The sequence below is a fragment of the Triticum urartu genome, chromosome 4A (genome assembly GCF_056163025.1).
Source record: "Triticum urartu cultivar PI428250 chromosome 4A, HENAU_Tu73, whole genome shotgun sequence".
Taxonomy (NCBI): Eukaryota; Viridiplantae; Streptophyta; class Magnoliopsida; order Poales; family Poaceae; genus Triticum; species Triticum urartu.
Window position 1 is genome coordinate 359623352 of NC_141876.1, and position 25341 is coordinate 359648692.

Genomic DNA, 25341 nt, shown 5'->3' on the forward strand with positions numbered 1-25341 from the left:
TGTTTGTAAAGGTTCGTTAGCCGCCTTCAAGGGCACCAATAGTGGAATCACGGCATCTCGCATTGTGTGAGGGCGTGAGGAGAATACGGTGGCCCTAGTGGCTTCTTTGGGAGCATTGTGCCTCCACACCGCTCCAACGGAGACGTACTTCCTCTCAAAGGGAAGGAACTTCGGCAACACATCCTTGTCTCCACCGTCTCCACTCTTGGTTATCTCGTGCCTTTATTTAAGCAAGCTTACTTGTTTTATATCTCTTGCTTGCTTGTGTACCTATCCTCGTTGCATCATATAGGTTGCTCACCTAGTTGCACTTCTAGACAACCTATTTTGATGCAAAGTTTAACTTGTTAAAGAAAAGCTAAAAAATTTTAGTTGCCTATTCACCCCCCCTAGTCAACCATATCGATCCTTTCAATTGGTATCAGAGCCTCGTCTCTTTATTAAGGACTTTACCGTCCAAAGAGTATGGTTGATACCATAGACGGTGTGGAGGAACACTCCGGTGTGAATCCGATCTCGTCTACGGGAGATGGGGGAACTTCGGTCTCTCGTGAGGAGTTCAATGTGGCCTTGGAGACATTGAAAAGCTCCATGACGACCGAAGTCGAAAGCATGTTTACTAAATTTCTTGAGGGGCTTAAACTATCCACCGCACCGTTGAAAGTGGGTGATCCCGCCAACAAGGTGACGGATGCTATCCCCGACAAGGGGGAAGCTAGTAGTGAAAAGGCTCCTTCTTCTAGTGGCAAGAATGGTACCGGCATCTTTGCCCATGTGGAACCACCACTTGTTTATGGTGGACCGGTTCCTTCCACTCATTTGAATCATGCCGGTCCTCCCCCTAAGATTGTGAAAAATGAGGATTTTGATTCTTGGGTTTACCGCTTTAAATGTCATTTAAATCATGTGAACACTAACCTTTGAAGAATCATTGAAGAAGGTTTCTATCCACATGATCCAAGCAACTTCACTCCTCGAGAAGCCGCGGACAATCAATTCAATGAGAATGCTCTCTTCATCATTCAAGATGCTATTCCACCCGAAGACCTACCTCATCTTCGTCCTTTCGCCTTGGCCAAAGATGCATGGCATTGTGTCGTGTCTCTCTACCGGGGAAGCGCAAGCATTCAATGCTCCAACTATGAAGTGGTACAAGATGAGGCTGATGAGTTTGCAATGAAGGAAGATGAAGAACCTCGTGAGCTCTATCGGAGAGTAACCAAACTCACGGTCTCACTACGAGATCACGGGAGCAAGGACACGGATGACAATTGGATCAAGCGCAAATTCCTCAAGGCAATGATGCCCTATCACAAGGCCATGTACTCCATCATTCGTCAAAGACCGGACTTCCACACTTTGACCTCAAGCGAAGTGTTGGATGAGTTTGTGGCCATGAACATTTTGGACAAGACCGCCGACAATGCGGTGCTCCGTTCTTAACGGGCAAAGAAGCCTAACCTTGCATTGAAGGCCAAGCTCATAGTGGAAGATGAAGAAGAGGAAGAAGAGGAGAGCAACCCCGAAGATACGAAGTATGCATATCATGAACACATGGCACTTGCTTCAAGGCAATTTTGGAGCAAGAAAAACTCAAGGACAAACTTTAGCAAAAACAACTCGAGTGGTACAAGGGGCAAGCAACGTGTAAGGACTTGCTACAATTGCGGAAACGTGAGTCATTTCGTTGCAGAATGCCCGTATGAGAAGAGGGAAGACAATGGTGGCAAACTCATCCGAAAGGACAAGGCCAAGTCGTTCCCCAACAAGAACAACTTCACCAAGAAGACTCATCCCAAGGCTTTGGTTGTGCAAGAAGAGTACAATGAGGACGATGACGATGATGAAGATGATGAGTCGGTTTCCATGGCCTCCGTTGCCATTGCAACAACATCACGGGTGTCTCTCTTCGACTCTCCCAATGAGAGCATCACCGCCAAGTGCCTCATGGCTAAAGCCACCAACAAGGTAACCTCCAACATCAAAACTACCATCATTAATCATCCTTCCCAAACGGATAGCATTAATGAATTTGAGGGAGCTAATGTGGAGGCTAACGAGTTTGAGGCCTTTATGGGCAAACTCAAGGGAAAATCGAAGAAGCACTTTATTGCTCTCTTGGAACAACTTGGTGAGGCCAATGACATGATCGAGGCTCACGAAGACACCATCTCTAAGATGGAAGGACATAGTCGTGACTATGTCGATGAGATTTCGGATCTTTCCAATGCTCTTGAGGAAGAGCGTGGTCTTCGTTTGGCTCTTGAGGAGTCACACAACGTAGATCATGCTAATTTAGAGAAAGATTATGATCATGCCCTCGTTTTCTCGTGTGATAAATTCCGAGAAGGCCAAGCTCGGGGTTGATCTTGCTAGACTCAAAGAGGAGTTTGATATACTTGACAAGGCCCACAAGGCCTTGAAGGGTATTCACGCTAGTCTCAAGGAGTCTCATGATCAACTCCAAGTGAAGCTAACTAAGGAGAAAGCAACTTTTCCTCATATGGTTTTAATTGATAATGCAAATGCTACTAACCCGTGTTGTGAGCAGATACATCTTGTTGAGGAAAATGCTAAGTTGAAGGAGCAACTTGAGAGAGGTCTTGCGACTTGCATACAAGGCAAGAAGAACCTCAACGATCTCTTGACCAACCAAAAGGGAGGTGTGGCCAAGGAAGGGGTGGGGTACGTCTCCGACTCCAAGAACAAGAAGAAGAATGACAAGACCAAACGGCCTCCTCCTCTCATGCAAACCTTTGTGAGGGAAGGAGAGAGTGCCCCCGAGGAGAAGAAGAAGAAGAATGTCAAGAAGGGCAATGTCACCCCTCCCAACAAAGCCGGCGATTTTAATCCTTCTTATGTGTTATGCCGTGCTAGTGATGGGCATGTTTATGCCAAATTTGTTGGTTCTCCTCATGAATACATTGAATGGTCTATTTGGGTTCCTAAGACCCTTGTTACTAACATCAAAGGACCCATTACAAAATGGGTACCTAAAACCAAGCATTGATCTCTTGTAGGTGTTTGCTTCCGGTGGTGGATCATGGTTGCTTGATAGCGGAGCTACAAATCATATGACCGGAAGCAAGGACTTGGTGGTGGACGTGCACAAGGCTCCATCTATGCCCACCAATGTCGAGTGGGGTGACGCCTCATCTTCTAAGGTATTGGGACTTGGCAAGGTGGTCATCTCTCATGATCTCACGATCGAGAAGGTCATGCTTGTTGAGTCCCTTGCATACAATTTACTTTTCGTTCGTCAACTTGCAATCATGGGCTTTGCCACTTTCTTTGATATCGATACCATGGCCCTCTTGTGGAGCAAGACTCTTAAAGTAGCCTTTGTTGGGCATGTCGAGAACGGTCTATATGTGATTAACTTTTCGGAGCGACCCACTAAGACCGCGACATGCCTAATGGCTAAAGTTGATGTGGGATGGCTTTGGCATCGCCGTTTAGCCCATGTCAATATGAGATCTTTGCAAAGTCTCCTCAAGGGGGACCATGTCCGTGGACTAACAAATGTTAGTTTTGCTAAAGATCGTGCTTGCAGTGCCTGTATCAAAGGAAAGCTACATGAGAAGGCTCACCCTCCCACGACTATCATTTATTCAAAGAGGCCTTTGGAGCTCCTTCACATGGATCTCTTTGGGCCTCCATCCTTCGATAGTCTTGGAGGTAGGAAGTATTGCTTGGTGATTGTGGATGACTACTCAAGGTACACGTGGGTGTATTTCTTCAAGAGGAAGAGCGAGACCCAACAAACCGTCATTGACTTTGCAAATGAAGCACAACGTCAACACAATGCAAAGATCTTGACAATAAGAAGTGACAACGGCACCGAGTTCAAGAACTACACCTTGGATGAATTTCTTAGTGATGAGGGAATCAAGCATCAATATTCCGCACCATACACCCCTCAACAAAACGGTGTTGCGGAAAGGAAGAAACGGACATTGATGTATGCGGCAAGGACCATGATGGCGGAGTTCAAGCCTTCGTACAACTTTTGGGCCGAAGCCATCAACAATGCGTGTCATGCATCCAATCGGCTCTACCTCCGCAAGGGCTTGAACAAGACTCCATATGAGATACTCACCGGTAACAAGCCCAACCTCAAGTACTTCTGGGTGTTCGGGTGTAAGTGTTTCATTCTCAAGAAAGGTGTTCGGTTGTCTAAATTTGAGGCTAGAGCTCATGAGGGCATATTTGTTGGTTACGCTACAAACTCTCATGCTTACCGTGTCCTCAATAAATCCACGGGACTTATTGAGGAGACTGTAACGTGGAGTTTGATGAGAATAACGGCTCCCAAGTGGAGCAAAGTGGCACTTGTGATGTAGGTGATGAAATTCCTCCTCAAGCCATAAGAAGAATGGGTGTTGGTTTTATCCTACCCATTGAGGAACCCCTTGTGGCCGAAGGAGAAGGACAGTGCTCCACTCAAGTGGAGCCATCACCAACCCAAGGCCCACACGCTTCCGAAGAACAAAGTGAAGGCCCTCAACCTCATGAACAAGACCAAGGGAAAGATCATACTCAAGACGGTGTTGACACACCAAGTGATGCCCAAGGTCAAGTTCTCTCCCCCGAGCAAGTTCAAGATCAAGAACAAGTTCATGACGGCGCTCAAGATGATCAAGTAACCGCTCCTCAACTCACCACCGAGGAGGAATTAGAGCGTCGTGCCGCCAAGATTGCATCCAAACTCTCCACCAAGGATCATCTCATGACAAATGTGCTTGGAAGCTTAAGAAAGGGGGTAAGCACTCATAGACAATTAGAAAATTATTGTGAGCATCACGCATTTGTCTCTTGTGTGGAACCCCACAAGGTCTATGAGGCGCTAGAAGATCCGGATTGGCTCAATGCCATGCACGACGAACTCAACAACTTCGAGCGCAACAAAGTGTGGAGATTGGTGCCAAGGCCAACGGGGAACCACAATGTCATTGGAACCAAGTGGATATTCAAGAACAAGCAAGATGCCCATGGGATTATCATTCGCAACAAGGCTCGTTTGGTAGCACAAGGCTACTCCCAAGTCGAGGGTATCGACTACGGTGAAACCTTTGCTCCCGTTGCTCGTCTTGAATCCATTCGCTTGTTAATTGCATATGATTCTCATCATAATTTTAAGTTACAACAAATGGATGTGAAGAGTGCTTTTCTTAATGGTCCCATAATGAATTGGTTTACGTCAAGCAACCTCGCGGGTTCGAGGATCCCTACTTTCCCGATCATGTGTATCAACTCGATAAGGCGCTCTATGGCCTTAAACAAGCCCCACGTGCGTGGTATGACCACCTTACCGAGTTGTTACAAGACCGTGGTTTTGAAGTTGGGCTAATCGACCCCACTCTTTTTACTAAGAAGGTCAAAGGGGAGTTGTTTGTGTGCCAATTATATGTTGATGATATTGTCTTTGGTTCTCCCAACAAAGCTTTCAATGAGGAATTTGCCACTCTCATGACCTCAAAGTTTGAGATGTCCTCCATGGGAGAGTTGAAGTTCTTTCTAGGGTTCGAAGTGAAGCAAAGAAGAGAAGGAACCTTCATCAATCAATCCAAATACACTCAAGACATGCTCAAGAGATTCAAGCTAAGTGACGTCAAGCCGGCTTCCACTCCAATGCCCACCAAGTGCCAACTTGACTTAGATCCCAATGGTAAAGTGGTGGATCAAAAGGTATATCGTTCCATGATTGGATCCTTGCTTTACCTTTGTGCATCTAGACCGGACATCATGTTGAGTGTGGGTATTTGTGCACGGTTTCAAGCCTCACCTAAGGAAAGTCACTATGTGGCGGTCAAATGAATCTTTCGATACTTGGCTCATACCCCAAACTTTGGCCTATGGTACCCTAAAGGATCAAACTTCAAGCTTCTAGGGTACTCGGATTCCGATTGGGCGGGAGACAAAGTGGATAGGAAGTCCACTTCCGAAGGGTGCCAATTCCTTGGTTGCTCTTTGGTAAGTTGGTCTTCCAAAAAGCAAAGTTGTGTGTCTCTCTCGTCCACTGAGGCGGAGTATGTTGCCGCTGGTAGTTGTTGTGCTCAACTCCTATGGATGAGGCAAACTTTAAAGGATTACGGTGTCACTTGTGACAAAGTACCTCTTTGGTGTGACAATGAAAGTGCCATCAAGATCTCTCTCAATCCGGTACAACATTTCAAGACGAAGCATATTGAGATCCGGTATCACTTCATCCGGGATCACATTAGACGAGGAGAGATCGAGCTCAACTATGTCAACAATCACGACAACCTTGCAGATATTTTCACGAAGCCCTTAGATGAAGCAAGATTTCGCAAGTTAAGGCATGAGCTAAATATCATTGATTCGAGCAATGTGGCTTGAACCCTTGCACACCCTACCACGCTCAACTTGTTGTCTAGTTTAGGTGTAGGCATGGACATAGGGGGAGTGTTGTTCTCTCAATGAACTCTCCCTCCCCCCATTATGCATAAATTGATTATGTCTTTCACATTAGCCATATTTGATGGTACTTGTGCTTCGAAGACGAGTTTTGGTCATGGACCCAAGGATAATTCTTCGTGGTGCCATACCAATTGACTCAAACATAGGTGGCCTCGACCACTGTCCTCTCTTCGGGGAGTTGGAGTTAGCCTTGCTGCTCTCGTGTTGTTTTCTCTCTTTCTCTCTTTGCTCTTTGTGTTAGGTTCTCCTAGGGTGTTGTTTCTCTCCTGTTTTTGTGCCCCTTCTTCCTCCCTTCGGATTGCACTCATTTGATCTTGGCTTGGGCTTAGGTGGTCGGGCGGTACAACCGGTACCACGAGCGGTTCTACCGCTGGTACCGGGTTGTGCTGTCCCAAGGGTTTCCGTTCGGTGCCTGGGCGGTTCCACCGCACAATCCCACGGTAACCCACGTCCGGTACTACCGGTTGTTGCCGTGCGGTACTACCGCTGCCTTCCAGGCACCGGAAGTACCGCCTCCATCCACGGTCTGTACCAGACGAGCGGTACAACTGCTCCCCTAAGCGGTTCTACTGGGGCGTGCGTACGGGCCTATATATACTCGATGGGGCTGAAGGGCTGTCTTTTTTCCCTTCGTCCTCGTTCCTCTTTTTCTTGCCCTAGCCGCCGGCCATCTCTGCCCCTGCCCCGGAGTGCATCTCGCGCTTCGGATCCTTGGCTCTCCGTGGATTCTCTCCGTGGAGGCCTTCCGATCTCTTCCCATGGATGGTGGTAATGCCTCGTGTTCTTTGCCTCTAGATTTGTGTTTAGGGTTATTCCTTGCCTAGGGCTTTACCCATCTTTCCGCGTTTAGTGTTCGATCTATGGCTTAGAAGAGTTCTTTGTTAGCCTCCTATCTTGTTTGCAGCACTTAGAATCCGGAATATTACTTTTGTGATTCGTATGCCTCGGTTAGATCTATCTTCCCTAGTAGTGCCACTGTCAGCGGTTCTACCGCCCCTACGGGTGGTACAACCGCTGGAGCGGTACTACTGGCGGAAGATCCGGTACAACCGGAGTATATCAACCACTAAGCACTGTTCTATGTTCTCTGTTGTTGCAACTTGTTCCTTTTCTGCTAGTGGGTGCAATCCTCTCATCCTTGTTGGGTTTTTGTGTGTTCTTTTCGTGTGTGTGTTCAGGTGGCTCTAGTTCTCGCTCTGCTCCTCGCAAGACCAAGAAGAGGGCACGAAGGACCTTGCGCCCGGTTGTGTCAGATGATGAAGAAGTTGTGATTCCCACCAAGCCTACTCGCCGTGAAAAGTCTGCAGCTGCTAAGCAAAGTGTTGTCTTGCCGTTGCATCGTTGGAAAGCCAAGGATTGGGAAGCCTACCGCTCAAAGAATCCGTATGAGGTTCCCATTGCTCCCCGTTGGACCACTGTTCAGTTCCGGAATGAGATGCAAGTGCGGATTGTTCATGAACTCTTTGAGCACAACAAGAATAGATACGCCAAGCAGTGGACGAATGATTTTGATCATTGGAGGAACAACATGGAGTATTTTGGTGAGGCATTAGCTATCTGCGAGGAGTTTGATCTTGTCAAGATCATGTCAGTCAACTGTGACTTTGATGTTCAACTCATCCATCAGTTCTATGACACGGTTCATTTTGGGGAAGATGATGCGCACACTCTCACCTTCATGTGTCGCGATGAATTGTTTCACGTTCCCTGGAGGGCTTTCTGCAATGCCATTGGGTACGAGGATACCGGTCTGCAAGGAAGGGGTGGCATTCGCCCTCATGATTTTCCTGAGTCCATGCCTAAGGAGAAGCTTGCCCCTTTGTACATTCGGGGTCGTGGGGTTATTGGAGATTCCAAGGATTTGGAGAGGGTCTATGACATCATGCACCGAGTGTTCCGCAATGTGCTCTTGCCCAAGGTGGGCAATCAAGATGAAATTCATGGCTATCTGGTTGATTTGATGGTTGCTATGAAGACCATGGTGGGGACAGGGGCAACGTTTGATGTGTCAAATTGGCTGTGGCATGAGATGTACAACATGGTCATCTACCGTAAAGTCCCAATCTACGCTCCGTTTGTCATGTGCTTTCTGAACTCTGTGTGGGCTGTTCGTCGTCCTGGAGAGCTCCTCACTTCTCCAGACAACCTCACTATTCATGAGGTCAAGCTCCTTAAGAAGAAGAAGCATGACGAGCCTCGCTTCCCTGAACATGCTCCTGAGGATGTCTATGCTACTTCTGATGATGAGGACTTTGAGCTGGCGCCAGGGGCCAAGCCTTCGTGGGTGGCCAAACTTACTGCCAAGGTAAAGAAGACCTTTTGTCTCCAAGCTGACATCCAGAAGAAGATGTATGAGGCACATGTCAATGAGAAGCTCGCACGGTGCCGCCAAATTGCAATGATGAAGCACCTCAACATGCAGGTTCAGAGTGGCTCTGAGAAGAGCATCACCCCAGAGGAGCGTTGGATCTCTACCCATAGCACCTGGACTGATGATGAAGCCCCTCCCCAGCCATCATCCTCGTTTGCAGCAGCTGACAATGCCATGGGAGTATCTGATCACAGCGACGATGACGACTCTGATGATGAAGATCCAGATGCGACTGAGGAGTCAGAGGAGGACGCCTGAGCTTTGGGTCACTAGCTTTGCTCTTTTCCTTTTTGGTGTCTTGATGCCAAAGGGGGAGAGGGTTCTATAGGTCTTGGGGATTTGCTTGGGTTGTTTTCTCTTGTTCTCGTGTTTTTGTGTTTGTTCGTGGACTCCGTGCTGTGTGTGAGACTTGCTACTCCGTTTATTCGTAGGTCCTTATCTTATTATTGTCTCTAAGTATTATATTGTCTATCCTTTTGAGCTCAGAGTGATGAGTCTATAAAATCTAGGGGGAGTGTAGTCCTGAAAGTGTGCCCATGCTTTCTAAAAAGCTAGTACTTGTTGGGGCACACATTCAGGGGGAGTTCCGTCTAGATTTCATTGACTTATCTCTTGCAAATCGTGTTGTTATCATCATCCACCAAAAAGGGGGAGATTGAAAGGGCATTTCCCTACTTTATGTTTTGGATGATGATGACAACCCTTTGTGGTCTAAACCATAGGATAGCTTAGCCAAGAGTCAAAGCTGGCTTGCTGCATCAACCCCACTGCCTTCTTGAGAATAAGCATGTATAGTAGGTTCTGATGTAAGACTTGCTGAGTACCTTTGTACTCATGTTTGCTTATTTATTGTTTTCAGATGACAACACTGCCCCCTCCGATGGGTTTTATGTAGACCTTGACGTCGACGAGTGACTAGCCACCCAGGTGGTGATCCTGGCCATGGAGGGCCTATGTAGTTAGACAGGCTTCGAGAAGCCTTCTTTCTTTCTAGAGTCTGTACTCGTACTAGTTGCTTCCGCATGTGCTTGTATGTTTGTATGACTTGAGTGTCGGGTCGTGTGACCCCTATCTGTATGAACATGTTATGTATGGCTCTCTGGAGCCTTTAAATAAAGTACTTGAGTTGTAGAGTTTTGTTGTGATGCCATGTTGTATGTACTCATATCGTGCATCTTGTGTGTATGTTTGAAATGCTTGGTATGAGTGGGATCGGACAATCTAGTTGTTTGGCAGCCTTTCATATGGGGAAATGTAGTCTAGTGCTCCTCGAGCCATAGTAGTCCGCTACAGCCCGGTTCACCGGAGTCCTGCTAGCCCAGCACTACTGTTCAGGACACTTGACTGGCCGGCATGTGTTTCACTTCGTCCCTATGTCTGTCCCTTCGGGGAAATGTCACACGGTGATTTCCGGAGTCCTGCCTAGCCTGCTACAGCCCGGGGTTCCCGGAGTCCTGTTAGCCCAGTGCTACAGCCCGGAATCACTCGTTGATGACCGACATGTTTGATGTGATTCATGTATGCCTGTCTCCATAGGTCTGTGCCACTTTGGGTTCACGGCTAGCCATGTCGGCCCGGGTTCTCTGTCATATGGATGCTAGCGACACTATCATATACGTGAGCCAAAAGACGCAAACGGTCCCGGGCCATGGTAAGGCGACACCCGTGGGATACCGTGCGTGAGGCCGCAAAGTGATATGAGGTGTTACCGGCTAGATCGATGTGACTTGGAATCGGGGTCCTGACAATCCATTACTTCGTCTGTGAAGCATAGGGGGTGTGCGGCGCCTCTGTACTGGGCTATATCACGACGCAGCTCAAATGAGTCTTGTCCGCTGTGTTCGGCCCGACCGGATTTACTTTTACTGTATCTGGCGTGACAGTTATCGTCTCGCGTAATGGCGCGCCCTCGTGATCCGTAGATCGATCTTGCGTGTTTTGCTTTGTCCTCCAATACGTCTCGCAGGTCTAGCGTGTTTCCCCGTGCCTTGACATTTTTATTTGAGTGGCGTCGGGGTGCGGGCTGAGCTTTTGGCTGAAATGCCTCCCTGTCGCGGCCATGAGGTGGCCGATCAGCTGCGTCATACGCTGGAGATGTAGGTTTTAATGTTTCCTCCTCTAGTCGGGGTAGCAACCTGTGCTTTAGGTAACTCTTGGAGGGGCGTTCAAGTTCATATTCCTCGGCCACAAGGACTTTAGTCCATCTGTCAGCTAGCAAATCTTGATCAGCTTGAAGCTGTTGTTTCTTCTTCTTAAGGCTATTTGCCGTGGCTATAAGCCGGCGCTTGAAGCGCTCTTGCTCGACGGGATCCTCAGGCACGACAAATTCTTCATCGTCGAGGCTTGCCTCGTCTTCAGAGGGAGGCATGTAATTATCATCCTCCGCCTCTCCATCTGCCGCTCTCTCGGGAGGGCTGGCTTCTCCATCCTCCTGCTCTAAATCTTGCTGGAGGGGATTATCGTCATCTTCGGCACTGTCCGGAGTGCTATTATCTCCTATGTCGGTATCGCCGCTTTTGCCTTGGCGAGACTTAGAGCGGCGCCGCTGACGTTGGCGCTTGGGTTGCTTCTTGGAGGGGTCATCCTCCGTTGTCCCGTCGCCCTTGCCTTCTTTGGGTGTGTCCACCTTATATACATTATATGATGAGGTGGCTGTCCAGTGCCCTGTGGGCAGTGGTTCTTGTTCATCTCCTGCATCATCGTCCATACCGTCGATGTCTTCAGAGTCAAAGTCGAGCATGTCGGTCAAATTGTCGACAGTGGCTACTAAGTAGGTGGTGGGTGGGCGGCGAATTTCTTCGTCATCCGCATCCCAATCCTGCCGGACATAGTTCGGCCAGGACTCTCCTGACAAGGAGAGAGACCTTAATGAGTTCAGCATGTCGCCAAAGGGCGAGTGCTGAAAGATATCCGCGGAGGTCAACTCCATGATCGGCGCCTAGTCGGATTCGATAGGCACGGGCGCAGGCGGTTCGGAGTCCGTGGCCGGGGAAGAATCCGACAGTTTGGTGTCACGACTCTCGTGAAGGGTAAGGTCGATACTCGGCTCGATCGCCGCTGAGAATGCGGCCTCCGTGGCGGGGTCTATCCACCCATCCATGGATGGCGCAATTGGCTCCGAATTGAGGGTCGGAGTGGTTGCCGGTACGGTGTCCTGAACACTGTCCGATGGTAGAGCTAAATCATGCTCATCGTGACCGTGTGGTTCACTCGGCAGGGTCTCGATTCCGTCGAAGATCAAGTCTCCGCGGATGTCAGCTGTGTAGTTTAAGCTTCCAACCCTGACCTGGTGGCTAGGGGCGTAACTCTCGATCTGCTCCAGATGGCCAAGCGAGTTGGCCCGTAGTGCGAAGCCGCCGAATACAAAGATCTGTCCGGGGAGAAAAGTCTCACCCTGGACTGCATCGCTATCCATGATCGAAGGAGCCATCAAGCCTAACGATGACAACACAGAGGAACTCTCAATGAAAGCACCAATGTCGGTGTCAAAACCGGTGGATCTCGGGTAGGGGGTCCCGAACTGTGCGTCTAGGCAGATGGTAACAGGAGGCGGGTGACATGATGTTTACCCAGGTTCGGGCCCTCTTGATGGAGGTAATACCCTACGTAGTGCTTGATTGTTCTTGATAATATGAGTAGTACAAGAGTTGATCTACCACGAGATCAAAGAGGCTAAACCCTAGAAGCTAGCCTATGGTATGATTGTTGTTGTTGTTGGTCCTACGGACTAAACCCTCCGGTTTATATAGACATCGGAGGGGGCTAGGGTTACACAGAGTCGGTTACAAGGAAGGAGATCTATATATCCATATTGCCAAGCTTCCCTTCCACGCCAAGGAGAGTCCCATCCGGACACGGGACGAAGTCTTCTATCTTGTATCCTCATAGTCCAACAGTCCGGCCAAAGGATATAATTCGGCTGTCCGGATACCCCCTAATCCAGGACTCCCTCACTCACAAAAAGCATACTGCTTGCGGATGGCAATGATTCTTTGTCGCCTGCTAGCAGACGGCAAAGAAGTGGGTGGGGTCCAGTGGAGGCCCAAGCCCTAACGGCCCACCAGCCCCACCTCTTCCTCTTCTCCTTTTCTTCTTCTTCTTCTTCTTCTTCTTCTTCTTATTTTCTCCTCCTCCTCCTCCTCTTCTTCTTCTTCTTCTTCTTCTTATTCTTCTTCTTCCTCTTCTTCTTCTTCTTCTTCTTGTTCTTCTTCGAGGGGTCGAGGGTCGAGATTAGGCATGCGTCGGCGCCAATGAAACCGGGTCGAGGATCACTGGTCGCCAAAGGGGTCAAGGGTAGGGGCAGAGGGTCAAGCATCACCGGTCTCCAAGGGGTCGAGGGCGGAGGGGTCGAGAAACTTCCGGTCCAAGTGCTGACCGACTGGTGTCGTAGCTTAAGATGAGGACGTCCCCGAGCTGAAGGTCATGAGTGTGGGTGAACTGCTTCCATCCGTGCGTGAAGAACGGATGGAAGAAGTTCGCCCGCGCTGATGACCTTTAGCTCAGTGACGTCTGCATCTTAAGCTACGATAACAGCCGCCCAATGCTCACAATGAAGGGGTCGAGGGCCGAGGGGTCAAGGGTCGAGGATCTTCCGGTCCGAGTGCTGACTGACTAGTGTCCTAGCTAAAGATGAGGATGTCCCAGAGCTGAAGGTCATGAGCATGGGTTAACTGCTTCCATCTGTGCACGAAGAATGGATGGAAGCAGTTTGCCCGTGCTTATGACCTTCAGCTCGGGCACGTCCGCATCTTAAGCTATGACACCAGCCGCCCAATGCTCACAATGAAGGGGTCGAGAGTCGCCGAGGGGTCGAGGTGTCGAGGGCGAGGCATGGGTCGAGGTTAGGGGTGCGTCGGCACCGACGGAACCAGGTCGAGGTTAGGGGTGCGTCGGCGCCGACGGAACCAGGTCAAGGTTAGGGGTTGCGTCGGTGCTGACAGAACCGGGCCGAGGATCGCTGGTCCCCAAGGGGTTGACGGTCGGGGCAGAGGGGTTCCTAAGTTTTGATGTACTTGATGATGATACACTAGCTAGTACTATCATACACATATTGTTATTCATGTCGGTATTAAAAAAATTTATGTTGTACTAATTTGGTTTACTCTATGTCATGGAAGGTGTTGAAAGATAGTGGGCATGGGTAAGGAGCATTCCGAGGCTCCTTCTTCATTGGTGTGTGGTGGGAGGGGTACTTCCATTCCGCCCCAGACTCTCCGGGGTGTTGAAGATACCGGTGGGCGCTTCTTTGTCGATGTCATTGCCCACCGGGGGAGGAGGTCGGGGAGGACGTAGCCGTGGGAGAGGTAGGCAAGCTCCTATGCCTTCCTTGCCGCCACCCCTAGCTGATTCACCCGAGCACAAGGCTGCTAGGGTGAACGGGTCTGAGTCGGAGGCTACGCGGACTCCGGTCCATGAGCCTCGGGTCGAGGGCCTTCGGCCCATGAGAATTGGCCCTGTGAGACTCCGTCCCTGGAGACGTCTGGATGGGGTGCATGGATGGGTCTGCCTGAGGGGCCGAGTGCCCTTGCCGATGGTGGCGGGGGTCCGACTGATAGCGAGGGCAAGGTGGTTAGTGGCCGCCGTCTACCTGCGTGGTTGTGCACGACTCCAGTCCGTGTCGGTGACCCGCGAGCAGAGGTGGTTGATTTACCCTGATGGGGAGAGGTAAGTGCATATTTACTCTCTTTGTACCATTTGCCTTCATGTTTCTTCAAATATCTAATGTGTTGGCCTTGTCATACTGCAGGGGTTGGCACCAGCTGATATTGTGCGCAGGCCCAACTCCGTCCTTGGTGTGCTTTGCCGGCAAAACTTCCCAGGTTTTGTCATGTTGCCCGGTGAGGGTCAGGTTACGGAGCTAGGATTGAGTTGGGAGCACTACTTGGTTGCCCCAGCCCCACCAGAGGTGATGATCGACGGTGTCTTGTGCCACGCGAGTGCAGAGATGGTGATCAGAAGCTTTTGGGTAATTTCTCCTTTACACAATTAAAATTCTTCAAATAGCTAGTTATTGTACTAATCAATGTTGTCTCATTTGATTGCAGACCTTCTACATGTGTGAGGAGGGATATAGGAGGCCACGACAAAGGTTATCGACACCGAGTGTAGGCGCCTACTACAGAACTTACGGCACGAGGCTCGGGTGCAGGCTGTTCGAGACTACTACGCCTCGCGTTGTGTTAAGAAGCCCAAGCCGGCATGCCGCGAGAAGTTTCTGCAGAAGGAGCAGTACATGACGGTAATTACCTATTCTTAAGGCCTTGTACTTAGTTTCCTTGATTTCATTCGTAGGTGTTGCGCTCAAGTTTCTCTTTACTAACTTAGGTGCCCCCGAGATGGTGTGTGGATCAGATGGACTGTTGGGAGGTGTTGGTCGTAGAGTGGTTCTCAAAGGAATGTCTTGCCCAGCACAACAATGCCAAGGACAAGCATGCCCAAATGGTAGGTGTGCCACAAAATCAAGGCAGCGCCAACTTATTTCAGTTTGGGCAGAACTGGGTATGTGGTTTCCTTCATAATTCATGCAATTCATTCTTCATGCTAGCTTGAGACCTTTAATTACTAATTTACTTTTTTCCTCTCTTTCAGGAAAAACACAATAAAGTGGAGGTGCCAGAGGTGTTCGACCTCTATGCCATGGCCCATAGTGGGTCATACAAGAAGGTCAAGGCATTCGAGGCATCTGACCTCGATAATCCAAAGAACTTCACAACATCATCTCCCCCAAAAAACTCGTGAAGTATAGAGATAAGGGGAAGGCGAGGAAAGGGGAGGACTTTAACCCGAGCAGGCAGTTCGATCCGGAGCTGGTGATGATATCTGGTGGCAGGAGGTCCCATGGCTCGATAGCCATTGGAGATGGACTTATCGGTTGTCCTCGCACTCTCCCGGAGATAAAGGCGTGCCAGCCGAGCTCCTCTCCTGAAATGAGGCCTCGTCAACGTCCAGTCGAGCTCACCTTCTAGGTTAGTTATACGGACTCAGGTATCTTTCCACCATTACATTGTGTGTGCGGCCATCGATGATTACAATGCTAACGAGGAGTGGTGTTGCAGGCTGCTCTTCAAAGTGAGAGAGATAGAACCCAGGCTCTTTTGGCAGATAGGGGCCGGGAGGTGGAGGAGAAGCAGCGGGAGTTGGAGGAGAAGAGAACAAGGCTGATTGAGGAGGAGAGGGCACGAAATGACATGCAAAACCGGACCTTGTACGAGCTCCACGTGGTAAGTTTCTTCTGCATATTAGCCAAATTATTCATGTAATGTTCGTTCCATTACTAACGAGTATGGCTGACCCGTCAAAACCAAATGTGCAGTCTGTGTGCCAGAAGGCCAGTCAGACGCCTCTGTCGATGCCAGAGATTGCTCCGGGGACCACGATGAGTTTAATTTGAATGCTTATTAGTTACTAGTATTAACATTTGAGTGTCATCACGCTAACGAGACATTGCAAATGATCTTTGGTGCAGCATGCCTCCAGACAAGCATCACACGATCCTTCTCCAGGTGGTGGTACCGGCACGAGCCGCGCCAGTGCTTTAGCTCCATGATGATGGTATGTTTTCTCTAGTGTTTTGCGTAAGAAATGCATAAAGACCTAGACTTAGGATGTGTTTGGTTGAGCTGCAGATTCTGAAAAAGCTGCTGTGGAAAAGCTGCTGTGAAAATGCTGCTCTACAAAAGCTGGAGGCTGTTTGGTTAAAACGACTATGAAATTGTAGATGTGGCTGTGAATTGTCTGTAATGCCCCTGAGACCTGAGTGAGTTTGTTTATATGCTGATTGACTGTAAAGCAGTGATATATATACATTTGTAGGTAATTGAACTATCATTTTTCAAAGGAGAAAAATTACAATTCAGGCCATTCATTGCTAACATATACGCAAACGACTATACTTTGATGTTGCATAAAATAGATAGTGATCCCATAATATTATTACAAAACACATGCACCATACAAAACACATATGGTTCACATGATGATGACCTCTGTCAACATAGCTAAACTTATGTTGCCATCGCTAGACAAGCATCGGCTATCCTACTACGAATATTGTTCATGCTATCTTCGTTCTCCTCCTCTTCAACCAGATCAGTTTGTGTTGGTGCCACCTCTCGCCGTAGCACTGGAGGTACATACTCATCATCGGCATCACATTTATCAAAAATTTTGTCACGCAACTTGCTATCATGAATGAAATTATGCAATGCCATGCAAGCAATGATGATATGCTTCTATGTATGAGGTGAGAAACGTGGGACTCCTTTCAATATGCGCCACTTCTGCTTGAGCACCCCAAAAGTACGTTCAACAACATTTCGAAGGGATGAATGTAGAAAGTTGAACACCTCATACTTCCCTTGAGGTGGACGGTCACGACGAAGACGGAATTCCGGTAGATGGTATGTACTCCCCTTGAAAGGAGCAAGGTATCCCATTCTATTTGGATATCCAGAGTCCACAAGATAATATTTCCCTGAAAATGTACAAGAAATTAGCGTCACACATAAGAATAGAATTACCGATGGGATTTTTTGTTAGTATGTTATACCTTTGGGAGGTACGGGAAATGAAGAGAAATGTGATAATGCATGATTCGGGATCCTTGTGTCATGTGCACAACCCGGCCAACCCGCAACCACAAAGGTAAACCTCATGTGAAAGTCACATATTGCAAGCACATTCTGAGATGTAAAACCATGCCGACATCTATGGTTAACCGCATCATCCGCTGGTACTGAAACTGGCACATGTGATCCATCTATTGCACCAATAGCACCTTTGAAATGAGGCCAGAAACTTTCATCTTTAATACTTTCATGCTCATAGCTAAAAGTAGGATCTGTCGGTTTGATGATATCTTTCGCTAACTTGTGCAAACATAACAGAACTTCCTTAAACTTTGTATGAACTGTCCAAAGTGACCGTACAAAGCGGTTCTCAACTTGAGCAAATGATTGAGGGCCTCCAACGATCCATAAGAACATGGCCAGTGATTCAATTGAGGAAACATTAGTGGTTGATGTCAAACCTTATGTAGAGACAAGCAAATCATGAAGTGCAATGAAAACATCAGTGCTCATCCGAAACATTTTATAAAAGTATTGGGGACGACCATAACACTCCATGACCCATTGAAGTCCTGTTTGCTGAGGCAATCTATATATTTTGTTCATGTACCGCTCAACATAGAGGTTACCTAGGTTTCCCATAATAGCAGCCTGCTTCCCAAGTTCAGCTAGAACTTTCAATCCCTCCTGGCCCTTTTTGGCCACTTCTTCCATCCTTGAATCCATCTACACAGGAACATAAAGATGTTAAAATACAATCATGGTTCCATCATGGTCAACAACTTAAGAAATAATTTTAACAATATGTATACTGCTGGAAACATAAACAAATATTGTTCACAACACAATCATGTCGCGACAAATGAAATAAATATGGTTCATAACATAAGCAAGCATGGTTCCAAAACATAAGCAAATATGGTTCACAACATAAGCAAATATGGTCTACAACAAAACACATTTGATCCACAAGACCACGACGTAACCAAATATAGTTCTAGAACATAAGCCTACACGTGCTTCAACATCTCCCTCTCATGCTCCCTCTTCAGATAATCAAGCCTCCCTTCTTTTGTTTCAAGAGCATTGAAGATTTCCCTAAAGTCAGGCTTCACCATAAGAGTGAGCGTTGTGTGCATGAGAGCAGTTTCTTCTTTGACACCACATTCTTTCACCATCTTCATGACCTCCGAAATGGGAGGGACATGGTTGGTTGGCGCCGATGATGCCTCCACACTTGAGGTTATCTTGTCGACTCCACTTTCTATCTTCTGACATGTCTGCTTGTAAAACCGTAAGAAGGGACTCTTTTCATCCTTCTCCTCATTTACATTAGAGGGTTTCTTGCGCTTCTTGCTTGCACTTGGTTTCTTCATAGAGGACAATTTTATTTCAGCATTATCTTCTGGTTTCTCCAAAAGAACTGCATTGTCATCACTTGATTCATCGGAGAAAATATCTCCAGCACAAGAAGCACTAGCCCCAGTGACATGTACATTCTGAAATATGACATGCAAATCTTCAAGGTGCTTTGGTCCATGCCTTTTGAACTTCAAATGGTTGCATTTCTTTTTTGTCCTCTCCTGGCATCTCTGAAATAATAATAAGAATGCAGGTTAGGTACTGCAATCATATAAAGCATGTCAATTAAAAAAATTGCAAACTCTTACCACAACATGTTCGTCCCACCATTCTCTTGAGCAATCAACGGTCCCCTTTGCATCATTCCATCCAAGTCCAGTAGCTTCATTTTTCAGCTCCATGAACCAAACATACTCATTTTTTATTGCATCCCATTTGTTCTTGAATTTATCCTTGGGATACTTCTTTCCCGTTCTTGCTTCCCATTTCTCCAAAACATTTTTCCAGCCCTTCTTGCTTAGATGACCTAATGGTCTATTTCCATTTGAAACCTCTTCTCTCAATATATCAATGAGTTTCTTCAAATGGGCATCATCCCACACAGCCTTTTCAGTCATACTTCAGTCAATAAAAAAATGACATAGCACTAGATCAATATATATGGTCCAGCAATCAATTGCATAGCAATCTGCAGCAAGCAATCATGCAATGTAGAGCAAAATGCAGCAAGTATTCATCACTGTACAGGAACACACGACAATGTGCAGCGATACTATCAAAATTTCATCGATTTCACATCAATATACAACAATATGACAAGCAATATGCATCATCCCATCAAAATTTCATCCACTTTACATCATAAATACACAACAATATGAACGAGCAAAAAAATCAGCCTCTTTCTACTTGTACAGGAGGTGGGAGGGGGTTGGGGAGTGGAAGGAAAGGGGCGCAGTACCTTGCAGAATGGAGGGAGTAGGTCGCGCTGGAGTTGCGGGAGGCGTCGCCGGCGGCTGGGCGCGCGGCGGTGGAGGGCCGGCGGCAGAGGAGGGATGAGGTCGCGGCGGGGAGGGGCCGCGGGGAGGCGAAGGGAGGAGGTCCGGCGGGTAGTGGACGAGGGAGGAGGTCGCAGCGGGGAGGCGACGCGGGAGGCGGCGCCGGTGGCTGGGCGCGCGGCGGTGGAGGGCCGGCGGCGGTGCTGGCGGCGGCTAGGAACCCTAGCTGCCGCTCGGGTGGATGGGGAGAACGAGGGGTGGGGCGTGCTACTGGATGTCTCGCTCGGGAGGAATAGGCCCAATCGTTTTTCACTTGCGAGTGGCAAACATGGGTAAATACTACTAAACTTCCAGGGGACAACTAAAAGTGCACGATTGAAGTTGGGGGTTTCGCTGCTGCGAAAATACACTATGGGGAAGCACTAGCTTTTGCAACTTCTGCTTCTCTTTTCTCCCCCTTTGGTTAGCTTATAACTTCCAAAAGCCATAAGCTGGCTGCAAAAGCTCAACCAAACACAGCCTTAGCTTTATTTCCTCCAAAATGCTTACCACAATGACCTAGACTTAGCTTATCTTCCTCCAAAATGACATAATTAGCTTACTTAGCTCCAAAATGATCTATATTTAGCTTTGTTTCCTCCAAAATGACCTAAGTTAGCTCTAATATGCTTAGTTGCGTAGGTTTGCTCAATAATGACATACACTTCGCTTACTTATATAAAAAATGGCAAAATTAGCTTACTTAGGTTTGAAATGGCATAACAACCTTGGTAACCTCATATATGTCATACACTTAGCTTATTTTCCTCAAAAATGACAGCTTAATTAGCTCCAAAATGATCAATTTTACCTAATTTAGCTCCAAAATGAGCTAAGTTAGCTCTAAAATGCTAAATTGGCTCTAATATGCTTAGTTACCTAGGTTAGCTCAATAAAGACCTATACTTAGCTTACTTATGTCAAAAATGGCATAATATTCCTAGTTAACTCAAAAATGGCATAATTAGCTAGGTTAGCTCCAAAATGAACCATTTTACCTAGGTTAGCTCCAATATGATCCATTTTACCTAGGTTAGCTCCAAAATGACCAAGTTTACCTAGGTTAGCTCCAATATGATTCATTTTAGCTAGGTTAGCTCCAAAATGATCAATTTTACCTACGTTAGCTCAAAATGGCATAATTACTTATGTTAGCACAAAAATGACCTATACTTACCTTATTTTCCTCCAAATTGACATAATAAGCTTAGTTAGCTCAAAATGGCATAATTACCTATGTAAGATCTAAAATGTCACAAATAAGGAATAAGAAGAAGAAAAACAAGGAAGAGGAGAAAAAGAAAGAATATATAGAAGACGAAAGAGAAGAAAAAGAAAGAATAAAAGAAGAACAATGAGAAGGAAAAGGGTAAAAACCTTCTTCTTCTAGTCTTCTTCTTCTTCTAGTCTTTTTCTTCTAGTCTTCTTCTTCTTCTAGTCTTCTTCTTCTTCTTCTCCAAAATGACGTAAGTTAGCTCTAAGTTAGCTTAGTTACCTAGGTTAGTGATACGTCTCCAACATATCCATAATTTTTGATTGTTACATGCTGTTATATTATCATTCTTGGATGTTTTACAATCATTTTATATCATTTTTTGGTACTAACCTATTGACATAGTGCCAAGTGCCAACTGCTGTTTTTTGCTTGTTTTTACATCATGGGAAATCAATATCAAATGCGGTACAAATGCAGTGAAACTTTTTGTGGAATTTTTATGGACCAGAAAACACCCAATGGGCCAGAGAAGCACCTGGGGGTGCCCCAAGGGGGGCAAAACACACCAGGGTGCGCCTGGGCCACCAGGCGCTCCCAGGTGGGTTGTGCCGACCTCGGTGGCCTCCCGCACTGGCTGTTTGCTCTATAAATACCCCAATATTCAAGAAACCCTAGGGGAGTCGATGAAAATCAATTCCAGCCGCCGCAAGTTCCGGAAACCACAGATCCAATCTAAACACCATCACGGAGGGGTTCATCATCCCCATTGGTGCCTATCCGATGATCTCATCTCCTTGCAATTTACATTATTTTCCATTTGCCTCTCACTTTCCTCTCCCCCACTTCACAAAAAAAATCGGTTTTATTCGCCCTCTTTTTCGTTCGCCATTTTCTTGTCAGATCTATTTTTGAGTGCAATCTTGTTGCGTAATCATAATGACTCAAGAGAACACCATGTTGTGTGATTTCGCCAATACAAACAACAATGATTTTATTAGCACTCTGATTGCTCCTCCCGCCACTAGTGCAAAATCTTGTCATATTAATACCGCTTTTGCTGAATCTTGTTATGAAAGATCGATTTTCTGGTACTCCTAATGAGGAAGCCGCGTCCCATCTTAACACATTCGTAGAATTGTGCAATATGCAAAAGAAAAAAGATGTGAACAATGATATTGTGAAGTTGAATTTATTCCCGTTTTCTTTGCAAGATCGTGCAAAAATTTGGTTTTCTTCTTTGCCTCGTAATAGTATCGATTCTTGGGATAAGTGCAAAATGCCTTTATTACTAATTATTTTCTTCCCGCAAAAATTATTTCCCTTAGAACCCAGACCATGAATTTCAAGCAACTTGAACATGAGCATGTTGCACAACCTTTTGAAAGGATGAAATTAATGCTAAGGAATTGCCCAACTCATGGGTTAAATCTTTGGATGATTATACAAAAAATTGATGCGGGGTTGAATTTTCTTTCTCGTAATCTTTTGGACTCCGCCGCGGGTGGTACTTTAATGGAAATTACTTTGGGTGAAGCCACCAAATTGCCTGATAATGTTATGGCAAATTATTCACAATGGCATACTGAAAGAGCTCCTACTGGTAAAAAACTTAATTTGGTTGAAGAGATTTCTTCTTTGACTGAAAAAGTTGATACTCTTATGAAATTGGTTGCTAATGAAAGTGCTCCTATTGATTTTAATGATGTGCCTTTGTCTACTTTTATTGAGCAAAATAGTGATGCCATAGATGTCAATTTTATCTCGTGAAACAATTTCAGTAACAATGCTTATAGAGGTAATTTTAATCCTAGGCCTTTTCCTAGTAATTCCTCTGGTAAACCTTCTTATAATAATAATAGGAACACCTATGATCTTGAGAATAATATTAAAGAACTTATCAATACTTAAAAGTTTTCAATGCTACAATAGAAGAAAAGCTGAATAAGATTGATGATATGTCTAGAAGTATTGATAGAATTTCTCATGACGTAGAAAATCTCAAGATGAAAATTTGTGTGCCCAAGGTTGAGGAATCTATTAAGGCTCTTTATGTTTCTATGGATGAAAGTAAGAACAGAACCGCTATGCTTAGAGCTAGAAGAGAATTTTTAGAAAAAGCATTTTCTAGTGATTGCTTTCATAAAAGTGATGAAGATCTTAAAATGATTTTTGTTTCCTCTATTGATTCCTTGTTTAGTAAGATTAATATGGATAATAAAGGGACTGAAAGAAGAGTCAACTTTAGCTAGAAGGCATCCCGATAATTCGGAGGGTGAAAATCTTGTTGAGAAAATTGATAAAAGTGGGTTTGAAGAGGTCAAAACTTTAACTAGTGATGTGCCCACTCTTTTGGATTATAAAGACTTTAATTATGATAGTTGCTCTTTGATTGATTGTATTTCTTTGTAGCAATCCATGATAAATTCACCCCATGCTTACGAACAAAATAAAGCTTTTACTAAACATATTGTTGATGCTATGATGAAAACTTTGGAAGAAAAAGATGGAATTAGAGATTTCAATTCCTAGAGAATTGCATGATGAATGGGAACCAACTATCAAAGTCAATATTAAAAATCATGAGTGTTTGATTTATGTGACGTGGGTGCTAGTGTTTCTACAATTCCGAAATCTTCATTTGATGTGCTTGGTCTTACCGATATTGAAGAGTGTTCTCTATATTTGCGCTTGGCAGATTCCACTATTAAAAAGCCTATGGGAAGAATTAATGATGTTCTTATTCTTGCAAATAGAAATTATGTGCCCATAGATTTTATTGTTCTTGATATTGATTGCAATCTGTCTTGTCCAATTATTCTTGGTAGACAGTTTTTATGCACTATTGGTGTCGTGATTGATATGAAAGAATGCAATAGTAAATTTCAATTTCCACTAAGGAAGGGTATGGAACACTTCCCTACAAGTAGAATTAAGCCACCACATGAATCAATCATGAGGGCATCATATGGATCTAGAAAGAAAGATGATAATACTTAGATCATTGCATTATGCCTAGCTAGGGGCATAAAACGATAGCGTTTGTTCTTTTTCTTTCTATTCTTGAGAGTTAGAACAATTATGCTACTGTTATGATTTTCTTTTTGTGTTTTTGTGTTTTAATTAGTGTTTGTGCCAAGAAAAGCCTTTGGGATCATGTTGGGTGATAGTTGATTTGATCTTGCTAAAAAAACAGAAACGTTTGCGCCAAGAAAAGTAATTTTCGTTTTTAATGGAAGCACGATAAAATACTGATTGCTTTTGCAGAAGATTAACATACAATTTTTTCACGTTGTCCTAATTGTTCGGAATTTTTGGCGGTACAGAATTATCCAAAATCTCGAGATTTCTACAGACTGTTCTGTTTTTTATAGATTCTATTTTCTTTGCGTTGTGTGCTTGTTTTGATGATTCTATGGTTTTCTTTGAAGAGTTTTTGCCATAGAAAAGTTGGAATATAGTAGATATAATGCAAAAGTAAAATATGAATGGGTTTGCAACAATACTTATAGTAGTGATTTGCTTTCTTGTACTAACGGATCTGACAAAGGTTTTGCTGAGTTTTGTGTGATTGAAGTTTTCAAGTTTTGGATGACTTTATGATGGACGAAGAAATAAGGATTAGAAAAAGGCTAAGCTTGGGGATACCCATGGCACCCCAAGATAATATTCAAGAAGTATCAAGCAACTAAGATTGGGGATGCTCCCGAGTGGCATCCCCTCTTTCTTCTAATAACCATTGGTATTTTACTTGAAACTATGTTTTTATTCATCACATATTATGAGTTTTTCTTGGAGCGTCTTGTATGATATGAGTCTTTGCTTGTTTTGCTTTGTATTTTTAGTCATGAATCCTTGCTAGAAACACCTATTTCAAAGAGCCAAAATTATGCCATGACTTGTTAGAATTGCTCTCTATGCTTCACTTAAATTTTTATGAGCTATGGAATTGATCTATTGCTTCACTTATATCTTTTTGAGCACGGTGTGCTTTAGTATTTTTGGAGAAATGCTCTCATGCTTCACTTAGATTTATTTGAGAGTTAGTAAATTTTTTAAGAAATTCTCTCATGCTTCACTAAAATTATTTTGATAGAATAAAATGTTTATGCTCATGTTCTTCACTTAGATTTGTTTGAGCTATCAAAAGCAACATATGAAACTAGTCCGAAAGTGATAGATATCCAAGGAGGATATAATAAAGACTTTCATGAAGACCATTGGACAAAATAAACTTGATTCACTTAGATTGCCCAACAGTAATTTGTTTACCCACCGTATGCTATTTTCTCGAGAGAAGCCACTAGTGAAATCTACGGCCCCCGGGTCTTATCTTTATTATATTTGCTT

General features: G+C 45.4%; 1 protein-coding gene across 1 annotated transcript; it reads right to left on the reverse strand.

The window, feature by feature from the left end:
* Positions 1-18196: 18196 nt before the first annotated feature.
* Positions 18197-19998, reverse strand: LOC147975860 (uncharacterized). The gene is made up of 3 exons (XM_087519685.1): positions 19703-19998; positions 19050-19359; positions 18197-18971 (listed from the first exon to the last, which is right to left on the reverse strand). Exons 2-3 carry the CDS (start codon positions 19356-19358, stop codon positions 18390-18392), a joined length of 891 nt encoding a protein of 296 aa, XP_087375811.1. The 5' UTR covers position 19359; positions 19703-19998; the 3' UTR covers positions 18197-18389.
* Between the last annotated feature and the right edge of the window lie 5343 nt (positions 19999-25341).